Source organism: Eulemur rufifrons, chromosome 29 (genome assembly GCF_041146395.1).
Source record: "Eulemur rufifrons isolate Redbay chromosome 29, OSU_ERuf_1, whole genome shotgun sequence".
Taxonomy (NCBI): Eukaryota; Metazoa; Chordata; class Mammalia; order Primates; family Lemuridae; genus Eulemur; species Eulemur rufifrons.
The window spans coordinates 84,275,467-84,293,165 of NC_091011.1; the positions used below are offsets into that span (position 1 = coordinate 84,275,467).

General features: G+C 38.8%; 1 protein-coding gene across 7 annotated transcripts in view; it reads left to right on the forward strand.

Moving 5' to 3' along the window:
* CALD1 (caldesmon 1) overlaps positions 1-17,699 on the forward strand; it is a 199,617-nt gene that overhangs the window by 100,947 nt on the left and 80,971 nt on the right. For 6 of the 7 annotated variants that reach the window (XM_069462000.1, XM_069461999.1, XM_069462005.1 and 3 more), the window contains exon 3: positions 8,419-8,530. In XM_069462000.1, coding sequence (XP_069318101.1) covers positions 8,460-8,530 — 71 coding nt within the window. In that variant the 5' untranslated portion in view covers positions 8,419-8,459. Of the gene's footprint in view, positions 1-7,597; positions 7,721-8,418; positions 8,531-17,699 lie in introns of those variants that run through there. The other variant, XM_069462001.1, reaches the window with a different exon arrangement.

The window sequence follows — 17,699 nt, forward strand, 5'->3', positions numbered from 1 at the left end:
GCAATGGGACTAGTGAAGCTGAGGAACTGAATTTTAAATTTTATTTAATTTTAATTAATTCAAGTTTAAATTGTCTCATGTGACTAGTGGCTACCATATTGGACAGCACAGCCTTAGAATCTTGAAACATCTCTTTTCACTTAACAGCACCTTAGCAGCCATTTCACCTCTACCTGGCTGTTTTCAGTCATAGGGGCTTAGTCTTCTAAGCAGCCCTCCTACCCATTGTTGGATAGTTCTGGTGGAGCCAGCCCTCAGCACATCTAAATTATGTGTGATAATTCTATGTATGCCTCTATTGTTCAGGCATACATTTACAAAGCACATTTACACGGCTTTTTAGCAAGGCTATGCTAAGGCTATGCCAAGGCTAACATGGACACAGGTTGGTGGAGAATTTCCACCTTGGTCTTAGGCTTCGCATCTTATGTCATCTGTATTTCTCTAGGGACCAACCAAGCAGCAGTGGCCTCAGGCCTGTTCTAGTTTGGTATTAACCTGTGTCTTTCAGTCTAATCCTTCTTGAGCTTGTCAAGGAAAAGTATTTTAGCTCTTCAAAAGGAAACAGAAGAAATTGTGTTCCAAATTTTCACTTCTCCTCACTCTTTTAAGCAACTTTCAAGTTGGTTTAGAGATCGTCTAAATACCAGTCCTGGTTTTCAACTGATTTGCTGCATTTAAGGAGCTAATGCCAAAGTTCTCTATGTCTCAGTCTTCTTTCTTTAAATGGGAATGAAACTATTCTTCTTACTTGGGAAAATCAACTAATGATAACCATACAGTTTTGAAAATATAAAGTGCTCCAAATTAAGGTGATATTATTTGTGATAGCACTTCAAGGTGCAACCTAAAGTCCCTAAACATGTCTTCCTAAGCATTTAAGTTAGCACATACAAAAACCATCATTTCACAAATCTAAAATACATAAACTGCCCACTGCTCCTAGGTGGAAGAGAGGACATAAAGACATTGGTTTTGGTAATGTTAAGTCTGTCAGGTCTTCTGTTTGTAAAGGGAGAAACATGAATAGAGAAAAAGTAATGATGGAAGACTGAGCAGAGAAGGAGAGGAAAAAACAGAAAATAACCTGTTAACCCGCCCTTAATAGGGCTTAGTGTTATGGATTCCACTGATTAGAGAAAAGAAACAGCTTCAGAAGGCAAAGCCCCTTGGGTTGATTGTATTAATTCTTATTTCTATGTTGCTGGTCTTGACAAATGTGCTTTAATGATTGCATGGTGGTTTTTTTTTTTTTTTTTGTAAGTAGCACAGATTTTTGGAACAAGATGGTGAAGGTTGAGCTAAAATTAAGTCCAAACTGTACATTACAATCCATTTGTTTATTTGGTTTTCAAGTCCCAAATGAACCTTTCAGTTCAGAAAAGAGCACAGTGGGTTGATAAATTGATTTTTTTTAAGAAAGGACAAAAGTTCATTTTCGACAGTCAGTAAGAAAACACTGCCAGATTTACTGTGTGACTACTGCAAATGTGGGTTTACGTAACTTTTGAGATACATAGTCTATTACCAAGGTCTTTGATTCACTTTGTAAACACTGATCAGTCAATAAAGCACAGAGATATGAATTGGCTTGAGTTACATTTTCCATACTCAGAATGGTAAAATCTAGAATGAAAGTCCAGTGGCCCAAACTAGCTACAATTCCTGAGTGCCTACTATGTCCCAATAGTGAAGAGATTTTTTTAAAGACTCTATCTTTTCATAAGTGGGCTTAAGAACAAAAGTATATGGAAAGTAAAATATCAATGAAAGCATTTAGGGACTAGTTAAAGAGAATATTGATGAGCTGCAGCAAGGCAGTGCATTATCAATTAACCAAAGGAATTATAGCTGTTCAAGGAGGGAGCTCTCACTTTTGAGCTAGGGTCCTCAGGAAAGGCATCGTGAAGGAAGTGAAATTTGAGCCAGAAATTTATGATTGAATAGAATATGGATAGCAAAGAAAAGAGGGGAGCTCATTCCAGATGGATGGAATAGAATGAATAAAAATGCAAAGGTAGAAAAATCACAAGATACATTTGAGAGATAATAAAATATTTTTCTTATCTAGGATGCTATGATATGATCAACTTGAAAGGAAGATTAATGATTTCTAGATCAGAAAGTTCAAAGAGAACACACTTAGATATTCAAAACATTTAGAATGGGAAAGGAGGAGATGCAGATCTGTCATGCTTGATGCATCCGTCTGTGCTGGACAGGGAAGCAGGCAGAGAACCGTAGTATTATGGGCATAAGATGAAACTCTGGACATCTGCTGCTGCAACCATCTCACTTTACAGAGAAGCTAAGCCCAGGGATCTTTGGTTCTGGTCTCCTAAGTCTGAGTGCAGGTCAGTTTGCCAAGGCTTTGTGGAGAAGGACAGCTAAAGGATTGAGGTGAGTGAAGATCATGTGAAGAAGAGAGGTAGGGAATCTGCTGGAGCGTGTTATACCCAGAAACCACCCAATACCTCTAGGATGAAGGAATCATTGAGTTGCAGTGATTATGTGAGTTGCAGTGATAGCCCACCTGACATTAACACAAATTTTTAGAATAGACACAACACACTCCCTGGCTTTCTCTTGCAAAGCCCTGAATCTCAAGAACAAAAACCAGAAAGCAGATGATGGTTGTCATCCAAGGTTGAAGATGGGCACGATAACCCTGGTGGAGGTTTCAAGAAGGAAGAAAGTCTGAAATATAAGTTCCAGAAAGGCAAAGACCTTTTCTGTCTTGTTCACTGTTATATTCCAGTGCCTAGAAGAGCGTGTGGCACATAATAGATGCTCAATGTTTATTAAGTATGAATTGTATAAATCTTTTCGTGAGGCTTCACTGAAGTAGTTGGGCCATGAGATTTACAGTGAGTGCAAAATGATGACTAGTCAGAAAATACCTGTCTAGTAATGGTTATGAGTGTTGAAAGACTAGGGTTCCTTGCAATAGCAGAGAAATAGTGATATTGGGGGTGGGGATGCTCTAGGGGGTTAGAGGAGGAAGGTGTGTAATGAGGAAGGTGCAATATAAGAAAAGAAACACCAAGATCCCAAAGAAAAGTATACAGTGATGCTGTCAAGGATATAGCCATCCTGAGTTACAAATTTCATAAAGCATTAACAATAAAATAATACTCAATAAATATTTGGAAGGCTAATTGAGATCTTTTGTGACTTGATAATTCTATAATTTAAACCAAATGGGTTTGAAACTGAAGGTGTGGGTAAGTTTTAAGATCATTTCTTACCTATGTTTATATGAGCCGATGAATTAAAGTGGAGATCACTGACAATAGTCCTCGCAGAACTTCTCTGGGGCATCTTAAATGTTCCCTGAAATGGAAAACAATTCCCAGAGAGAAAGAGTAGATCATTAGAAGAGTACTATAGTGGTTAAGAGCATATACTTTGAAATTCTGTAAAATGGGAGTTATAATAGTTACCTCACAGGCTTACGATGAAGATAAAGTAAGATAGCTTATTTTTAAATAGTCCAGCAGAAATATCAAGCCATGAAAAGACATGGAGGGAACTTAAATGGATATTGTTAAATGGGAGAAGCCAGTCTGAAAAGGCTAGTATGTACTGTATGATTCCAACTAAATGATATTCTGGAAAAGCCAAAGCTATAGAGACAAAAAAAAGATCAGATCAGTTGTTGCCAGGTGTTGGGGGTGAGGAGAGGGAACGGATGAATAGGTAGAGAATGGGGGATTTTTAGGGCAATGAAACTATTTTGCATGATGCTGTTATGGTGAATACATGACATTATGCATTTGCAAAACGTATACAACCGTACAACACAAAAAGAACCCTAATGTAAACTATGGACTTTAGTTAATGATAATGTATCAATATAAGTTTGTCAGTTGTAACAAATGCATCACACTACTGCAAGGTGTTAATAGGATGTGTTCATTTCCTAGGGCTGCCATAACAAAGTACCACAGTGGTAATTTATTGGCCTAGAACAATAGTAAGTTATTGTTTCACAGTTCTGGAGACTAGAAGTTCAAAATCAAGGCGTCACATTCCCCCCGAAGATGCTTGGGGAGGGTTTGTCCCATGCCCTTTTCCCAGCTTCTGGTGGCATCAGGCGTTCCTCGTCTTCCATCTTCTCGTGGCATCTCCCCATGTTTTCACATTATCTCTGTGCGTGTCTGGGTCTGTCTGTGCCAAATTTCCGCTTCTCCTAAGGGCACTGTCATATTGGATTAGGGTCCACCCTAATAACCTCATCTTAACTACGTTTGCAAAGACCCTATTTCCAAATAAGGTCACATGAGGTACTGGGGGTGAGGACTCCAATGTATATTTGTTGGCCGGGGGTGAGGGGTGGGGGATGGGAAGACACAATTCAACCCAAATGTAGGAGAAAGCGTGGGCAGGGGCAGGGGAGAGGGAGTATAGGAGAACTCTCTACTTTCTGTTCAGGTTTTTTCTGCTCTAAGAAATAAAGCCTATTCATTAAAAATTTAAAAGGCTTAAAAAATGGTCTATCACATAGTACATAGTCAATAAATATTAGTTAATTTTGGAGGAAGCTGCATTAACTTATTCAGTGCCCCTAACACTACAGATTTTATTTTTGATGCATTCCAAGACCAGTATTGGCACTGCCCAGAAAGTAAATAGAACTTAGCTTTCTCCATATGGCTTTGTCCCCTGATCACTGAGTGTTGGATTAGAGAGCCACCTGCTCACGAACTTCTCTTGACTGCATTTACACATGTATGTGTGCATGTGTGAATACAGCCCCCGACACACATGTACACATCTAAAATGTCTTATCTGCCACAAACCCTGATTCAAACAAAAGCAAAAATAAGACTAGTTCTCTTTATAAAGGAGTCACAGAAAATATCTATAGTCAGGGTCACATACCCATGGGGGGTAGGGGGAATCCAACAACTTTTTGAATATAAAACATAATAGATTTTTTGGTTGAAAGACATACATCAGAAATTAAACCCAATTTTTTAGAGGAAAAGAATCATAAATTAGATTTACTAAATAGAAATATACTTTAACTCCAAGTACTGGGAGGGAGATGGAGAAGGAAAAAAAGAAGTGATTTAGAAAGAGAAAAATAAAAAAAGAAATGGCAGAAGAAATGCCAGTAAATATTCTATCCTTGAAAGGAAGCAGAGAAGGAAAGACATAGAGAAGAAAAGGGAAGAGAAGAAAGTTCTGGAAGCCAGAAAGTGATAGTAATATACAGGACACACCTTGTATCACATCGTGCCGATCACCTGGGCCACGGGCTTTGTGGCTTGGTTACCAAAAGGAAGGGCAGTGTGTTGAGTGACTTGAAATCTGTAGTACTAACTTATTCCCTGATCACAGCAGCATAGGTGTGCCCTATTTTAAGAAAATCCAGTATATGAGAATCCATATTGAAAGGACAGATGTTTCAACAGGTAATGATTTACCTGCCTTTGTAAAGGGTTTTGTCCCCCACTTTACAAAAGGAGTCACATCAGAGTCCTGTCAATAGCGTGATCACAATGTCCCGAGCACAAAAAAAGATTTTCACAAAAATTGTCAAGAAGCCATCTGTCACGTACATCCGTACATACCTCTTTCGTGCTCCTCTGCCTATTTGTGACACTTGAGAGCTGTACAATTTATGGAATCTCCCCGCCTTGACATTTCATTCCTTCATTGGTTGGGAGTTTGTTTCCTAACCAATGTTGCTGGAAAGAATTCAGCACTGACTGGGGGTAGGGGAGGAAATGAGGGATTACTGGCTGGGGACATGGAAGCTGCTGCTCCCGAAAGAGGGAGGAAAAAAAAAACATTTACAATTCTAGCCAGACACAGCTCCCCTTACAAAAGAGCAGTGCCAGAGAAAACTCAGGAAAGCTCTGATATAAGGGTGTGAGGATGAAAGAAGACCTCCAGGCCCATCCTGTGTTGAGACCAACCAAAAGCCATTTTCACAAACACACACACCTTCTCTCCCCAACACAAGACACACACACGCATACACACACACACACACACACACACCCAACCGAGAGAGTCATAACACACGGTACACAGATGTGCTGTTGCACTCTCCTATCCCTCAGCTACACCCACCCCCCTACGCACAAAGCATAACCCAGAAGGGCGCTGCTCTGTAGATGCAGGAAGTAGCACACTCACACTCTCACTCTCCCCTCTCCCCCTCGGTGCCCCCACACCCATACTCAGCAGCATTCAAATGATCGGTAGCTTTTCTATGGTTGGGAAAGAAAAAAAGTGCCCAAGTAAGTAATAAAAGGTGAGGAGTAGGAGGAGGGAATAGACGGAAGAAAAAGAATTTGCGTGGGTCAGGAGCCAGTGAGGATGGTCAGCCGCCCAAGTGACCACACCGCGTTAGTCAGTTTCACTTCCCTTTGAACATTCCAAGATACTGCCCGGCTCTGCAAACCACGTGCATCTTGGGCCTGCTTGGAGATACTTATTTCACTGCTCATTAGCACCTCCACCAGAGATACAGGCCGAGAACCCCTGTTGCGTGCTGACAGGCAGCCAGAATGACTCCTTAACTTTGATGAGGTCGGAGCAAGAACCAGAGGATCAGAGGATGCTCTCCAAGCTACTTGGATATGAAAAGTAAAATTGTTTGCTTACGGACAGACCTCTTTCTTCCATTGCTGTTTACTGTTGCTATAGTTATCCAAGAGGGGGTTTATACGCAATAAAAGACTGTAGAGAAGAGTCTACTCTTCTCTCTCTGCACGTAGCATTCAAGCACCCATGTCTGAACCCTGCTGTTCATGGGGCTGTCCTCACACACCCCTGCCCTGGTCAGAACAGGAGCCCAGCCCTGGAAGAAAGACCCTCAGATGTTCTCTTGGGGGACCCTCAAGTCACGTTTTTTCATGCTGATAATTATGGAGATATTAGACTGGAAAATGTAGAGAAATTCTTTGTGGTTGATGAAATAATAAGAGAAAAAACTGGTTGTTTCCTTCATACCTAGCAAAGCCTTGGGAAGTACTCCTGCTAAGAGTAAGATAGAAAAACTGATCAAAAATTTTAAACCCTAAATAAACACCAAGATTCGAGTTTCTAAAGATTTATAAGCAGTATTAATAATACCCTAGAGGATAAGAAAGGGGGAAAAAATTCAAACATTGTGTAGTTTTGTTTTTGTTGGCTGAGGTTTTGTTTTTGTTTTTGTGGGTTTTTTTTTTTTTAAGAGGAAAAAAAACCTCTTGAAAATAAAAGAATTTGACAATTTATTTAAGAAAGTTTCTGAACTTGGCTTTGAAAATGTTAAGTTTTGCTTTTTGCTCCTTCAGACAAAGATGCAATCAGGTGGGATGGCTTTAGATCTTGTACAGCTCCTTATTTTCTTACGCAGGGCAAATGGCTCGTCTCATGTGCACAGAAAGGGCTGGAAAATATTTTTGTGATCCGAGTGCAGCAGAGAGTCTAGGATTCCAGAGGAAGTGGAGGCCTCCCGTTCCGCACAGGAAACAATCTTCAAGCAGGCCTTAAATGCCAGATTCCAAGCCGAGTTTAACTAACCACTGACAGCTCTGTAAACAAAGCAAGGACAAAAAGAGCCAGCTTCCCCTTTTCTGGTAGTCATTTTGGGTTTGGGGGCTGCAGGGGAATTCTGGAATACTTGACTCCATGGCACAGAAAAGCAGGGGAAGCCGGCTCCTCATTTGAAGAGCTGGAAGGGGAAGATCTTTCCGGAATTAAAACCATCACAGAGGAGGTAGGAAAGAGTAAAATGGTTGGATTACATCTGTAGAAAGAGTTGGGATTTTTGAGCTCAGAAAACAGCTTGATTACAACTTAACTGCTTTTTAAAATGTTGCCTCATTATGTTTATTTATGATGTTATTGGTGCAGTCTTTATTAAAATTCTGATGCTGCTGTTAGAATATGCACATTGTATGCCTAGATACTGTATTATTTTATTTCTGTTTTACTTCTTTCTTAGTTCCTACGTATTCCTTTCCTTGCCACTTTCCTTTTTTGTTTATCACTCTTCTGGCTTTCTCCTCTTTCTTTGTTCACTTTTTCATAATTTTTGTCTGGGGTTCAGCAAGTTACAAAGAACAAAATCATTCAGTAGAATCGCAAGTGATTCTACCAATATATTTCAAGCTTTCAAAACCTCTCTGTCTCCTGAGATCTTCTTCCTTTTTTTTTTTTTTTTTAAATGTAATCCTGGGATCTTACTTATTTGTCTCTAATCATTTCATGAATGAGCCTGAATTTAACTCAGCTCAGGAGTCAGAAACTGATCACTGCCTACCTTATCACCTTATCAACTTTCTAACGTATTTTTCTTAACAGTAAAGGAAAAATAGGGAGATGAAAAAAGTGGGGGGAAGGGGAAGCAAAGTGATTCATGAGAGTTAATACTCTGAGACATTTGTGATATCGACTCTACCTTCTCCCCTTCAGATCCAGACATTATCTGGTCTTCCTAAACCTGAGACCTCACCATGGATGATTTTGAACGTCGCAGAGAACTGAGGAGGCAAAAGAGAGAGGAGATGCGACTGGAAGCAGAAAGGTAAGGATCCGGGTTGAAAATATTTGCATCCCATTACTAACAGTGTTGGTTTCCGGCCTCAGAGACCGTCCCTCGGAAGGGCCAAAGGTGATTGCACTCTTATCTGCTTGAAAAACCAGTTATGGAAAATTTTTCAGTTAAGACTCTAAATTCTGCATTACAAAAGGAAAACAAACAAATGAGCACCAAGTAAAGTATTTAAGAAGAGCAAAATAGTTACTTACATTTAATCAAGACCTTTCATGTTGGAATTTTAAAATGACAAAGGTGATGTGTGAATAAAGGTTTAAAAGGCACATATAATATAGAAATGACAGAAAAATGCCAAACATTAAATACTGGAACCATTTAGGAAATGAGAGTCTTCAACAGAAAAAAAAGTAAAGGCAAAAAGCCACAAAGAAATCTTGTGACAAATGTTTATTCTTATTAGAAAATCATCCAAATCCCGTGATCTGTGCAGTACAGGTTAAGAGTCGGGGACTGTGTTACTGCAGGGCTCCGGGTGCAGTGGGAAGGTGTTATGTTGTGTGAGGCCTCTGCAGTGGTGACTTTGACGGCAGGTTGGGGAGGTAAAGAAAGCACTGGGGTATGGAACCCACAGCATGAATGCATATTTTAAAATGTTTAGACCTCAGAGCAAAGGACAGTGGCATTTAATGTGGCTTAAATCTATTGAGAAAGCAGAGTAGGCATCCATAGGAAGAAAAATGGTAAACAATGATCTTAAAATCAAATTAATTTTGCCTGCCAGTAATCCCAATACACAGATGAAAAGATGGTGGTGAGGTGATCCCTTAGTAATCCTGCAGTAAAAAACTGGAAATATACACCTATAATGGAGAGTATCGTTTCTATGTTCAACTTACTTGTGTGGAGAATGCAAAGGAAGATAAACGTGGCCAGAGCTGGCTGCCGTTTGTGGAATGCCTATGCGCATACACATGGCTCTATGAATGGTACCTGCATTCTGTGGGTTCAGATCCTAGCTCTGTTCCCCACATGAGCTGTGTGGCCATGAGCAAGTGACTTCCCTCTAAGCTATAGTTGCCTTATTTACAAAATAGACTTAATATCTACATAGCTTGTGTGGTTGTTGTGAAGATGCGTGAACTTCATAAATAGCCTCACCCGGTACCTGGCACATAGTGGCCTTTTCACAAATGATAGCTATTATCATTGTCGACTAGCTAAACAAGTAAGAAACCACATAGCAACATAGCCCGAGCTATGTTAATGCCAAGAGAAGGAAAGGCAGTCATCTCCTTCAATGAAACTAATCAGAAAAAGTTTCTTGGAAGTGGTAAGCCACGGAGGAAGTAGTGATGCTGATGGAGAGGGAAAGGGAGGCTGTCTAGGTGAGGGAATAGTGCCAGCAAAAGCTCAGAGGCAGAAATAAGAATCCTGGTACAAGAAACCTGCTGAGTGCTTGAGGGAAAAAGGGGTTGAACTTGCACATCTTGGTTGTTTCTGCTTCACATAAAAGGAATAGACAGAGGCTTAACAAAGGAGTTGTGTGTGATGCAAGTGTATTGCAGAAAGTTATCTGCAGTGGACTAGAACATGGGGATATCGGCCCGGGTAGAGTTGGTATTGCGTATACAGTGATGAGGACCTGAATCAGGGCATTGAATATGGAAATGAAGAAAGATCAAATATGAGAATTTTTATAGAGGGAGAACTAGCAAACCTTTTAGGAGAAGGAAAAACTCAAAGGTAATTCCAAAGAATGTAAGTCTGAGGTGCTGGAAGGAAGGTCTCTGCATTGTCCCAGATGGGAAATCGGAAGGATTTCATTCTTTGGTGGTCAGAGCAAACACCCAGAGTCTCTCTAGCCCCTACTCTGTTAGGCCAGCCCCTGTACGCTGGCCTGACCTGTTCTCTGGTCTTGCTATCCATTGGTTTCCTTGCATGCTGGGAGGCACTTAAAGGCGGAAGCCATGTCTGCTTATTTGTTACCATTATTTCTCCCATCCCCAGTACAGACACTTAAACGTGGTTGATGCTTAATAAATATTTGCTGGATGAAGATATTCTGTAGGCTATCGGGAGAACCTGAGGTCAGATGACTCAGCATTGGACAGAATAAGAGGTGTCTTCCTTTAATAAGATTTGCCTTCCTTTAATGTTAGACTTACAAGAAATGTACACACTAAAGTTTAGTTAGGTACCTTTAATAACCTAAAATAAATTTACATGAATTTATCCTAACCTTGTTTAACTTAATTTTTGTCTGTATTATTTCTCTCGGAATATTACATTCTATCTGCTGTCTTTTCTTTGTTTTCTTTCTTTTCTCTCCTTTCTCTTTCTCTCCTTCTTTCTTTTTCTGTCTTTCTTTCATCTTAAGAGAGAGAAGTACTTAAGTATTTCCATATATTTGTACTAAGTTTATCTTTTCACATTTCAAGGTGAACCTTCCAATCGTGTTATTCTGAGATTTGGTAAATCCTTGTTCACCCTTCAGGACTTTGTAAAATCTGATCATTTATGGGAATAGTGAAAGTGAGGATTTATGGTCCAGCCAACTTTAATGGGAAAGTGCAGGGTGTGTACAGGAAACAGATGGCCAGAAACAGAAATCAAGGGCCGTCTAAAATCGTGGTTTTGACCTGAGGACAAAGAACACATGAGACCCTGGGCAAGTCCCTTCCTTTAGCTCTAGACCTTGGCTTCCTCCTCTAAAACAGAACTGGGTGTTTCCTCTGGGGGATCGGTGGTCATTTTTAATTTCCTTTTGGCTTTGGTATTGTCTAATTTTTTTTACAAAGGTCATATATACATATTTTTAAAACAAAATAAACATTAAGGCAACTTTCCATTTTGGAAAAAAAAAAATAATTCTATGGCCCTATGCAGTATAGCTGGGGCTAGACTGGAAATGAACTAATTTTCCTTTGGATTTGGGGAACTAAAAGAAAGAATTCATCCTAGATCTTGAGTGGTAGTGGAGCAAATTAGCCAAAATACAATGGCCCCAAGGCTCAGATTCATTCATTCACTCTGCAACACATTTTTATTGGGCATCTTTCTTTGCTGCTGCAAGCTCTATTTTGGGCACTGAGGGTAGACCAACAGAATTACAGGATTAGAAAGAGTGTGCTTAATGCTTTTTAATGTATATAAAACCAAGTAATAATCAAGAAACGACACTTTCATATCCTGAAACATAATAAGTACCCTGATAATAGTTCATACTTATTAAAGATGACTCATGCTCTCTGTACACCAAACCCCTGCAGACAGCATGGGGGAAGGGACACCACAGAAAAGAGAAAGTCCATTGACTTTCCATACCCACAAAGACTTTCCAAATAAAAATGCCCTGTTATTTTAATTAATTATTATTGAGTTTGATTAGCAGGTACAGTTCTACTTTGCAATGATAAATAATTTAAAACTTGTACTTTCACCAGATGTTATAACCACACACTAAAATAAACGAGATTTTTACACGTTTTATTCCTCAGAAGTAGATCTTTTCAAAGACTACTTAAAAAGCTAATTGCAGGCTTTGTGCCATGCTGGCTTTCATGGGCTTGGGCCTGGCATTTACTCACCACATCATAGCTGCCCTGAGACGCTGTCGTCCACATACCTCATTCTGAGAGTTTTAGTCTAGTCCATTCCAAATAACCTAGACTGCAAGCCTAGCTGATCAAAAGCATCCTTCCCCTCTTTGTCTTGCACCTTATCCTGTGCAACTGTCATGCTAGTCACCTTTTCCTTGTCCTTCACTTTGCTTTCCCACTCCACGATCTTGAGATGAGGTCTTTAGATTTGGCAAAAAAGGAGGTCCTTCATTTGGTCGTTAAAAAAATATATTTTGAATACCTACAAAATACAAGATACTATCCTGAACCGTAGAGATCAATGGTCAACAATATAGTGTCCCTGTAATCATGAAGCTCATATCCTAGGTGGATTAGTAACTTCAGAGCAATCTTGATCAAAAGAGGAAGAAAAAAATTTCGGTAGGCAGGATGGAATATGCAGGTAAAAATCCTTAATGTGTTGCTTCTAAGCAGAGGACACTATTAAACTTTATTTCTGAATCGATTACCTGTTTGAGCAAATAAATAAAAATTTAGTTTTGCTGTTCACCATTTTCCACCAATCCCATGGGAATAAAAGTAATAGGTATATTCCACTTCCCTTTCTGTTTCTGTCTTATTCCAGTCCCTCTCATTCTGCCTTCGTCTCTCTATCCTCAGTGTACCTTCATGTATTTTCCCCTGGTCTGTGTGCATCTTCATCAACACAGGATTTCTTTGTTTCCATATCTCTTCCAATCTGCACCCCTAATCTGTATACTTTGGATTATGTATGCATGTACTATTGTATCATTAGGAAATACAAACTTTTGGCAGGGAAAGGGAAGACATTTTTAAAGAGGAAGAGAGAAATTCAGCTAGTCATTTTATGTGCTTCTAGTAAAGATGGACTGATCACAGCACCTGCATAGGTATGTCTGAATGGAACATATGTGTCCCATATAAATGAAGAAACACCAACAGGTGTAATGTTGGGAGACGTATAGCTTAGCAGTTATGGGCACGGACTTTAATGTTGGGCAGCTATGGTATCAAATCCCAGGTCTGCCATTTATTAACCATGTGATGTTACAAATTATTCAATCTTTCAAAACTTCTATTTTCTCCTCTGTAAAATGGAGGAAATAAAAGTATCCACCTCCCTGAGTTTTTGTTGGGATATAAAGAGACAATATATGAGAGTATTAATCCAGTGCTAGTCATCTAATCCACATTCAATAAACTCATTGTTAATTATTTTTATTATCTAATTAATATCTCTACAACACACAAAGAAAAAAATAAAAAATACAAAGGGTTTTTTTTTTGGGGGGGATATGTCTTAGAAGATACAAGAACTGTAGGCAAGACGAGCAGAAATTTGACATTGGGTAAAGAGCTCTGAGTGTCTAAAGAGCAAGTTCTGAGGAAGGATTGTGTTGTCTCAGCGAGAAGAGTTAACACCAATTTAAGTTGAGCTATTTTTAAAAAGTTGGCCAAAAGGATTTGCAGCCATGATGTGTTTTCTGAGAAACCAGCAGTCATGCTTTTATCCGTGAGGAAATCTCTAGTAGGTATACTTTGCCCGATGTTGGGCTTGGTTTCACAACAGCTCTCTCGCTTTGCAAGATGTGAACTCATTACATTCCCAGCATAAGCTTTCCACACCCAATGTGAGCTCTTCTTTCTGATCAGAAGAAAGGCCCCTATTGTAGAGTGGCGTTATCAGATCCAGGGGCTCATGGACATAAATAAAGGGAGTGAAAACACTTGCTGTTGTCATCATCCATACATTTTTATGGGCCTCTGAAATATCCTGATGATTAGACATTTGAAAGTCAATATTTTTACTATACTAGAAAAACAAGCAATTTTTAAAAATCCATTGGAACTATGAAGTTCCCTCCCAGAACTGTATTACTGACACTTTTTCACATGATTTAATAGCACAGCCAATAAATGATTATGCAACACACAAATACACACACACCAAAAAAACATTTATTCAAAATGCTTATCATCATAACCTTAACATTTTTAAATAAAAATCTTTTAAAATGCAATTTTTTGCTATTTTTATAATCAAACATTTTTATTAGGAAGTTAAAATACAATATTTTTTTAAACTGTCTAAATTATGAAAGTAGCTAGGTTTGCTTAAAACTTCCCTACAGTTCTCTCAGAAAGTTGATCATTCCAGGAGAAAAAAAAAAATTAGAGTTTGTTATCTAATTGTTTTACCTGTAAATTAAAAGATTTTTTCAAGTGATTGGTTTGAAAGAGATTTTAAAATATCTCAGTAGGGTTTATATAGCTACTTGATATAAAACTATAGATTCTCATATCTATTTATAGTTTTTACAATCTGTTTAATTTCAGTCTAACTTGAATATAGGAGCATGGACAAGATGAGGTAGATAATTTCCACCTAAGGCATCTTTGCTTGTTTGTGCCCCAGCAACATAATAAAAATGCACATGCACATTCATATCCTTCCTCTCTTGTGTTTTTTTTTTCTCTCTCACTCTAAGTAGACATTCTTTATTGCCCTTGTCAATTTATAGGTTAAGATGACATACTTTGACCAATTTCTACTAACCGAACAATTTCTCTGGTACCAAATGTATCCTATTCTATGGTGCCCATTCAGTGACTATACCTAAACAAAACTTTAGTACAAAAAACTGAAAATCCAAATTCTTAAGGACCTCACAAGCTGATCCATACCTTTATTTTTAGCTGGAGAAATATGTGGCATATACATGAGTCAATACACTTACATATTAAAATACCAGCAAAAAAATTTTTTTGGTCTCCTTATGTGACATTTATAAGTTATCAATCTCTGGTCACCTGGGGAAAGGCAGAATGATGTAGGAGTTGGGTGTGTGGGTGATGAAGTCTGACAGACCTGTGTTCAAGTTCTGATGCTGACAACTACTAATTGGGTCACCTTGTCACAAATTTCTTAAATATCTCTTGCTTCTCTTTCTTTATAAAAATGGGGATAATGATATCTGCCTCACAGAGTCATTGTAAAGATTAAGCTGGGTGACCCATGTAGAGAAATTAACACAATGACTGGCACATAGGCTATGTGCAACGAATATTAGGTGCTATTATTAAAATCATATTAATGTTTTGGTAGACCTTTGGTACAAAATATAGTTTTGCTGAATATGAATTTTATGCCTCTGTCAGCTCAGTCATTATGATTTGCTGCATCCTTGCTACAAAGTTTATTTCCTGTGCTGATCTTGACACTTGCTAAGATGTCTCTGTTGAGGTTGGCCACATCTAAGTCTCCCTCACAAACAATAATTACTATATGAGGACGTCGATATCACATATTGTAGACATGGTTAATTTTCTAATTCACTAATGACATTATTTAAAATATAGTCTCTAAAACATCCCTCAGAATTTCACTTTAAAAGTTCAATTTAGCAAAAATATTCCTTAACTAGAAAAAAAGTATCAGCTAAATTTTTTTTATCTAATATTAAGAAGGGAAGGAACCATCATTTGTTTTTGTTTTTGTTTTTATTTTTGTTTTTGTTTTTGTTTTTTTTTGGGACAGAGTCTTGCTCTGTAGCCTAGGCCAGAGTGCTGTGGTGTCAGTCTAGTTCATGACAACCTCAAACTCCTGGGCTCAAGTGATCCTCCTGCCTCAGCCTCCCGAGTAGCCGGGACTACAGGCACACACCAGGATGACTGGCCAATTTTTTTATTTTTAGTAGAGACGGGCTGGCTCAGGCTGGTCTCGAACTCCTAAGGTCAAGCAATCCTCCCACCTTGGCCTCCCAGAGTGCTAGGATTACCGGCATGAGCCACCATGCGCCACCCCCCCCCCCACCACCATTATTTGTTTAACATCAACCAAGTGCCAGGTACTAGATGATACATTTTATATACATTATCTCATTTAACCAGCAAAACAACCGTACGACCTGTATATTATTATCCCCATTTTACAGTAGAAGAATCCTTGGGTCTGAAAGCTTAAGAATATGTTCAACTTCATATAGCTAGGAACCACAGCCTAATTCTGCCCACCTGCCCCAAATCTCAAAATCTTCCCACTGTAACAACTTGGTCAATGGAATTTTTCATGTTTTAACTAGTTGTCTTAGCGGAAACTCCATCATCTCTGTAATGTAATAACTCCCCAAGACAGGGAAAAATCATTCAAAGCAGTTATGTGGCAATAGACTAAGTGAAGACTATTGGGCCTAACTGAACTGTTTTTTATGCTTATTCAGGTAAATTGCTTACATAAGTAGACATAGTCATTGTTTTGTTTGCCTTCAAAAAATCTCCCATGTTATTCCCATTTCAAAGAAAAATAGAAACGGAGAAGACCAAGTTTTCCCCTGCAAGCCAAAGAAGGCTGTTGACATGACTGTTCTTGACTTTTCACTGGATTTTTCACAATGAGACTATCCATCATTAGGACAGGGACTTAGGCATATCATCACTCTTAGAAGCTTAAGGCTGTCACTGACCTTATGGATCATCTTCTGCAGTGGAATGCTACTTTTTAATTTTTGGACCACACACTACTTTCAAGCGCTGATGAAAGCCATGGACCCTCCTCACAAGAAAAATGCACATATGTATTCAGAGAACTTGGCACTGACATTTAGTGGCATCATGGACCTCCATCCGCAGACCTCCCGGGAGGCCATAATTCCTGGCCAGGAATCCCTGATCTAATGAATTTTAAAACTTCATGTTACATATGAAGAAACTCAAACTCAAGCCTAGGGAGGCTGATCTTCTCAAGATCACCCAGCTAAGCTGAGGCAGAGCCTGTTTGCATAGTGCAGGCCTCTAGATAGAGGAAGCCACCCTGATTTTGCTGTCTGTAAAAAATGCCATGGATATTGATTAGGTAAACAAAGCAGACTTTTGGGGAAAGAGTACATACTACAATGTATTATGTGTAGAGTGCATTTTAAAATTTAAAAACAGTTTATGGATGATATTTCTAAATAAAATGAGATTAGATCAGATTATGGTGAACAAAATGAAAAACAAAGAAAGAGAAGTGGATAGGCCAGAATGATAACAGTTAACTGTTAGGAACTGGGAATCAAATTTTGCCATCTGAGTCAAGAAGGAAAAAAAAAACTGTGGTGACATACTAGAATCCTATTTTCCATCAATTTTGAAAGTCTTACATTTGGTATATGTTGTCTTGGCACGATTTTTTCAGACAGAGCTTAATTATGGAGCTAAGTTATTATGTAGGATTCTCCATCTTTACCAGTTTCATTTTAACAATTTAAACTCATCAAAGGATCTTTCTTTCTAGATACGAAAAAGATAAGAACTGATTGCATTCCTGAAAGAGGAATTTATATTTTACCTTTGTCTCTACCATCTTTGGGGAGGATGGGGCAGATTTGGAGTGGGACACAGACACGGGCCTTCCACAGAGCAGGATCTAGAGTCACAGCAACTTAAGTTCAAATCCCAGCTGGGTTCCCAAGAGTAATTCCACTCAGCCTCTCTAAGCCCATTTCATCATCTGGAAAATGGCCATGATAACAGTTCTTCCTCACAAGGGTTCATGCAGATTATAAAGCAATGGTGTATATAGTTCCTAAAACATGATTAGTGCTCTGGCAATG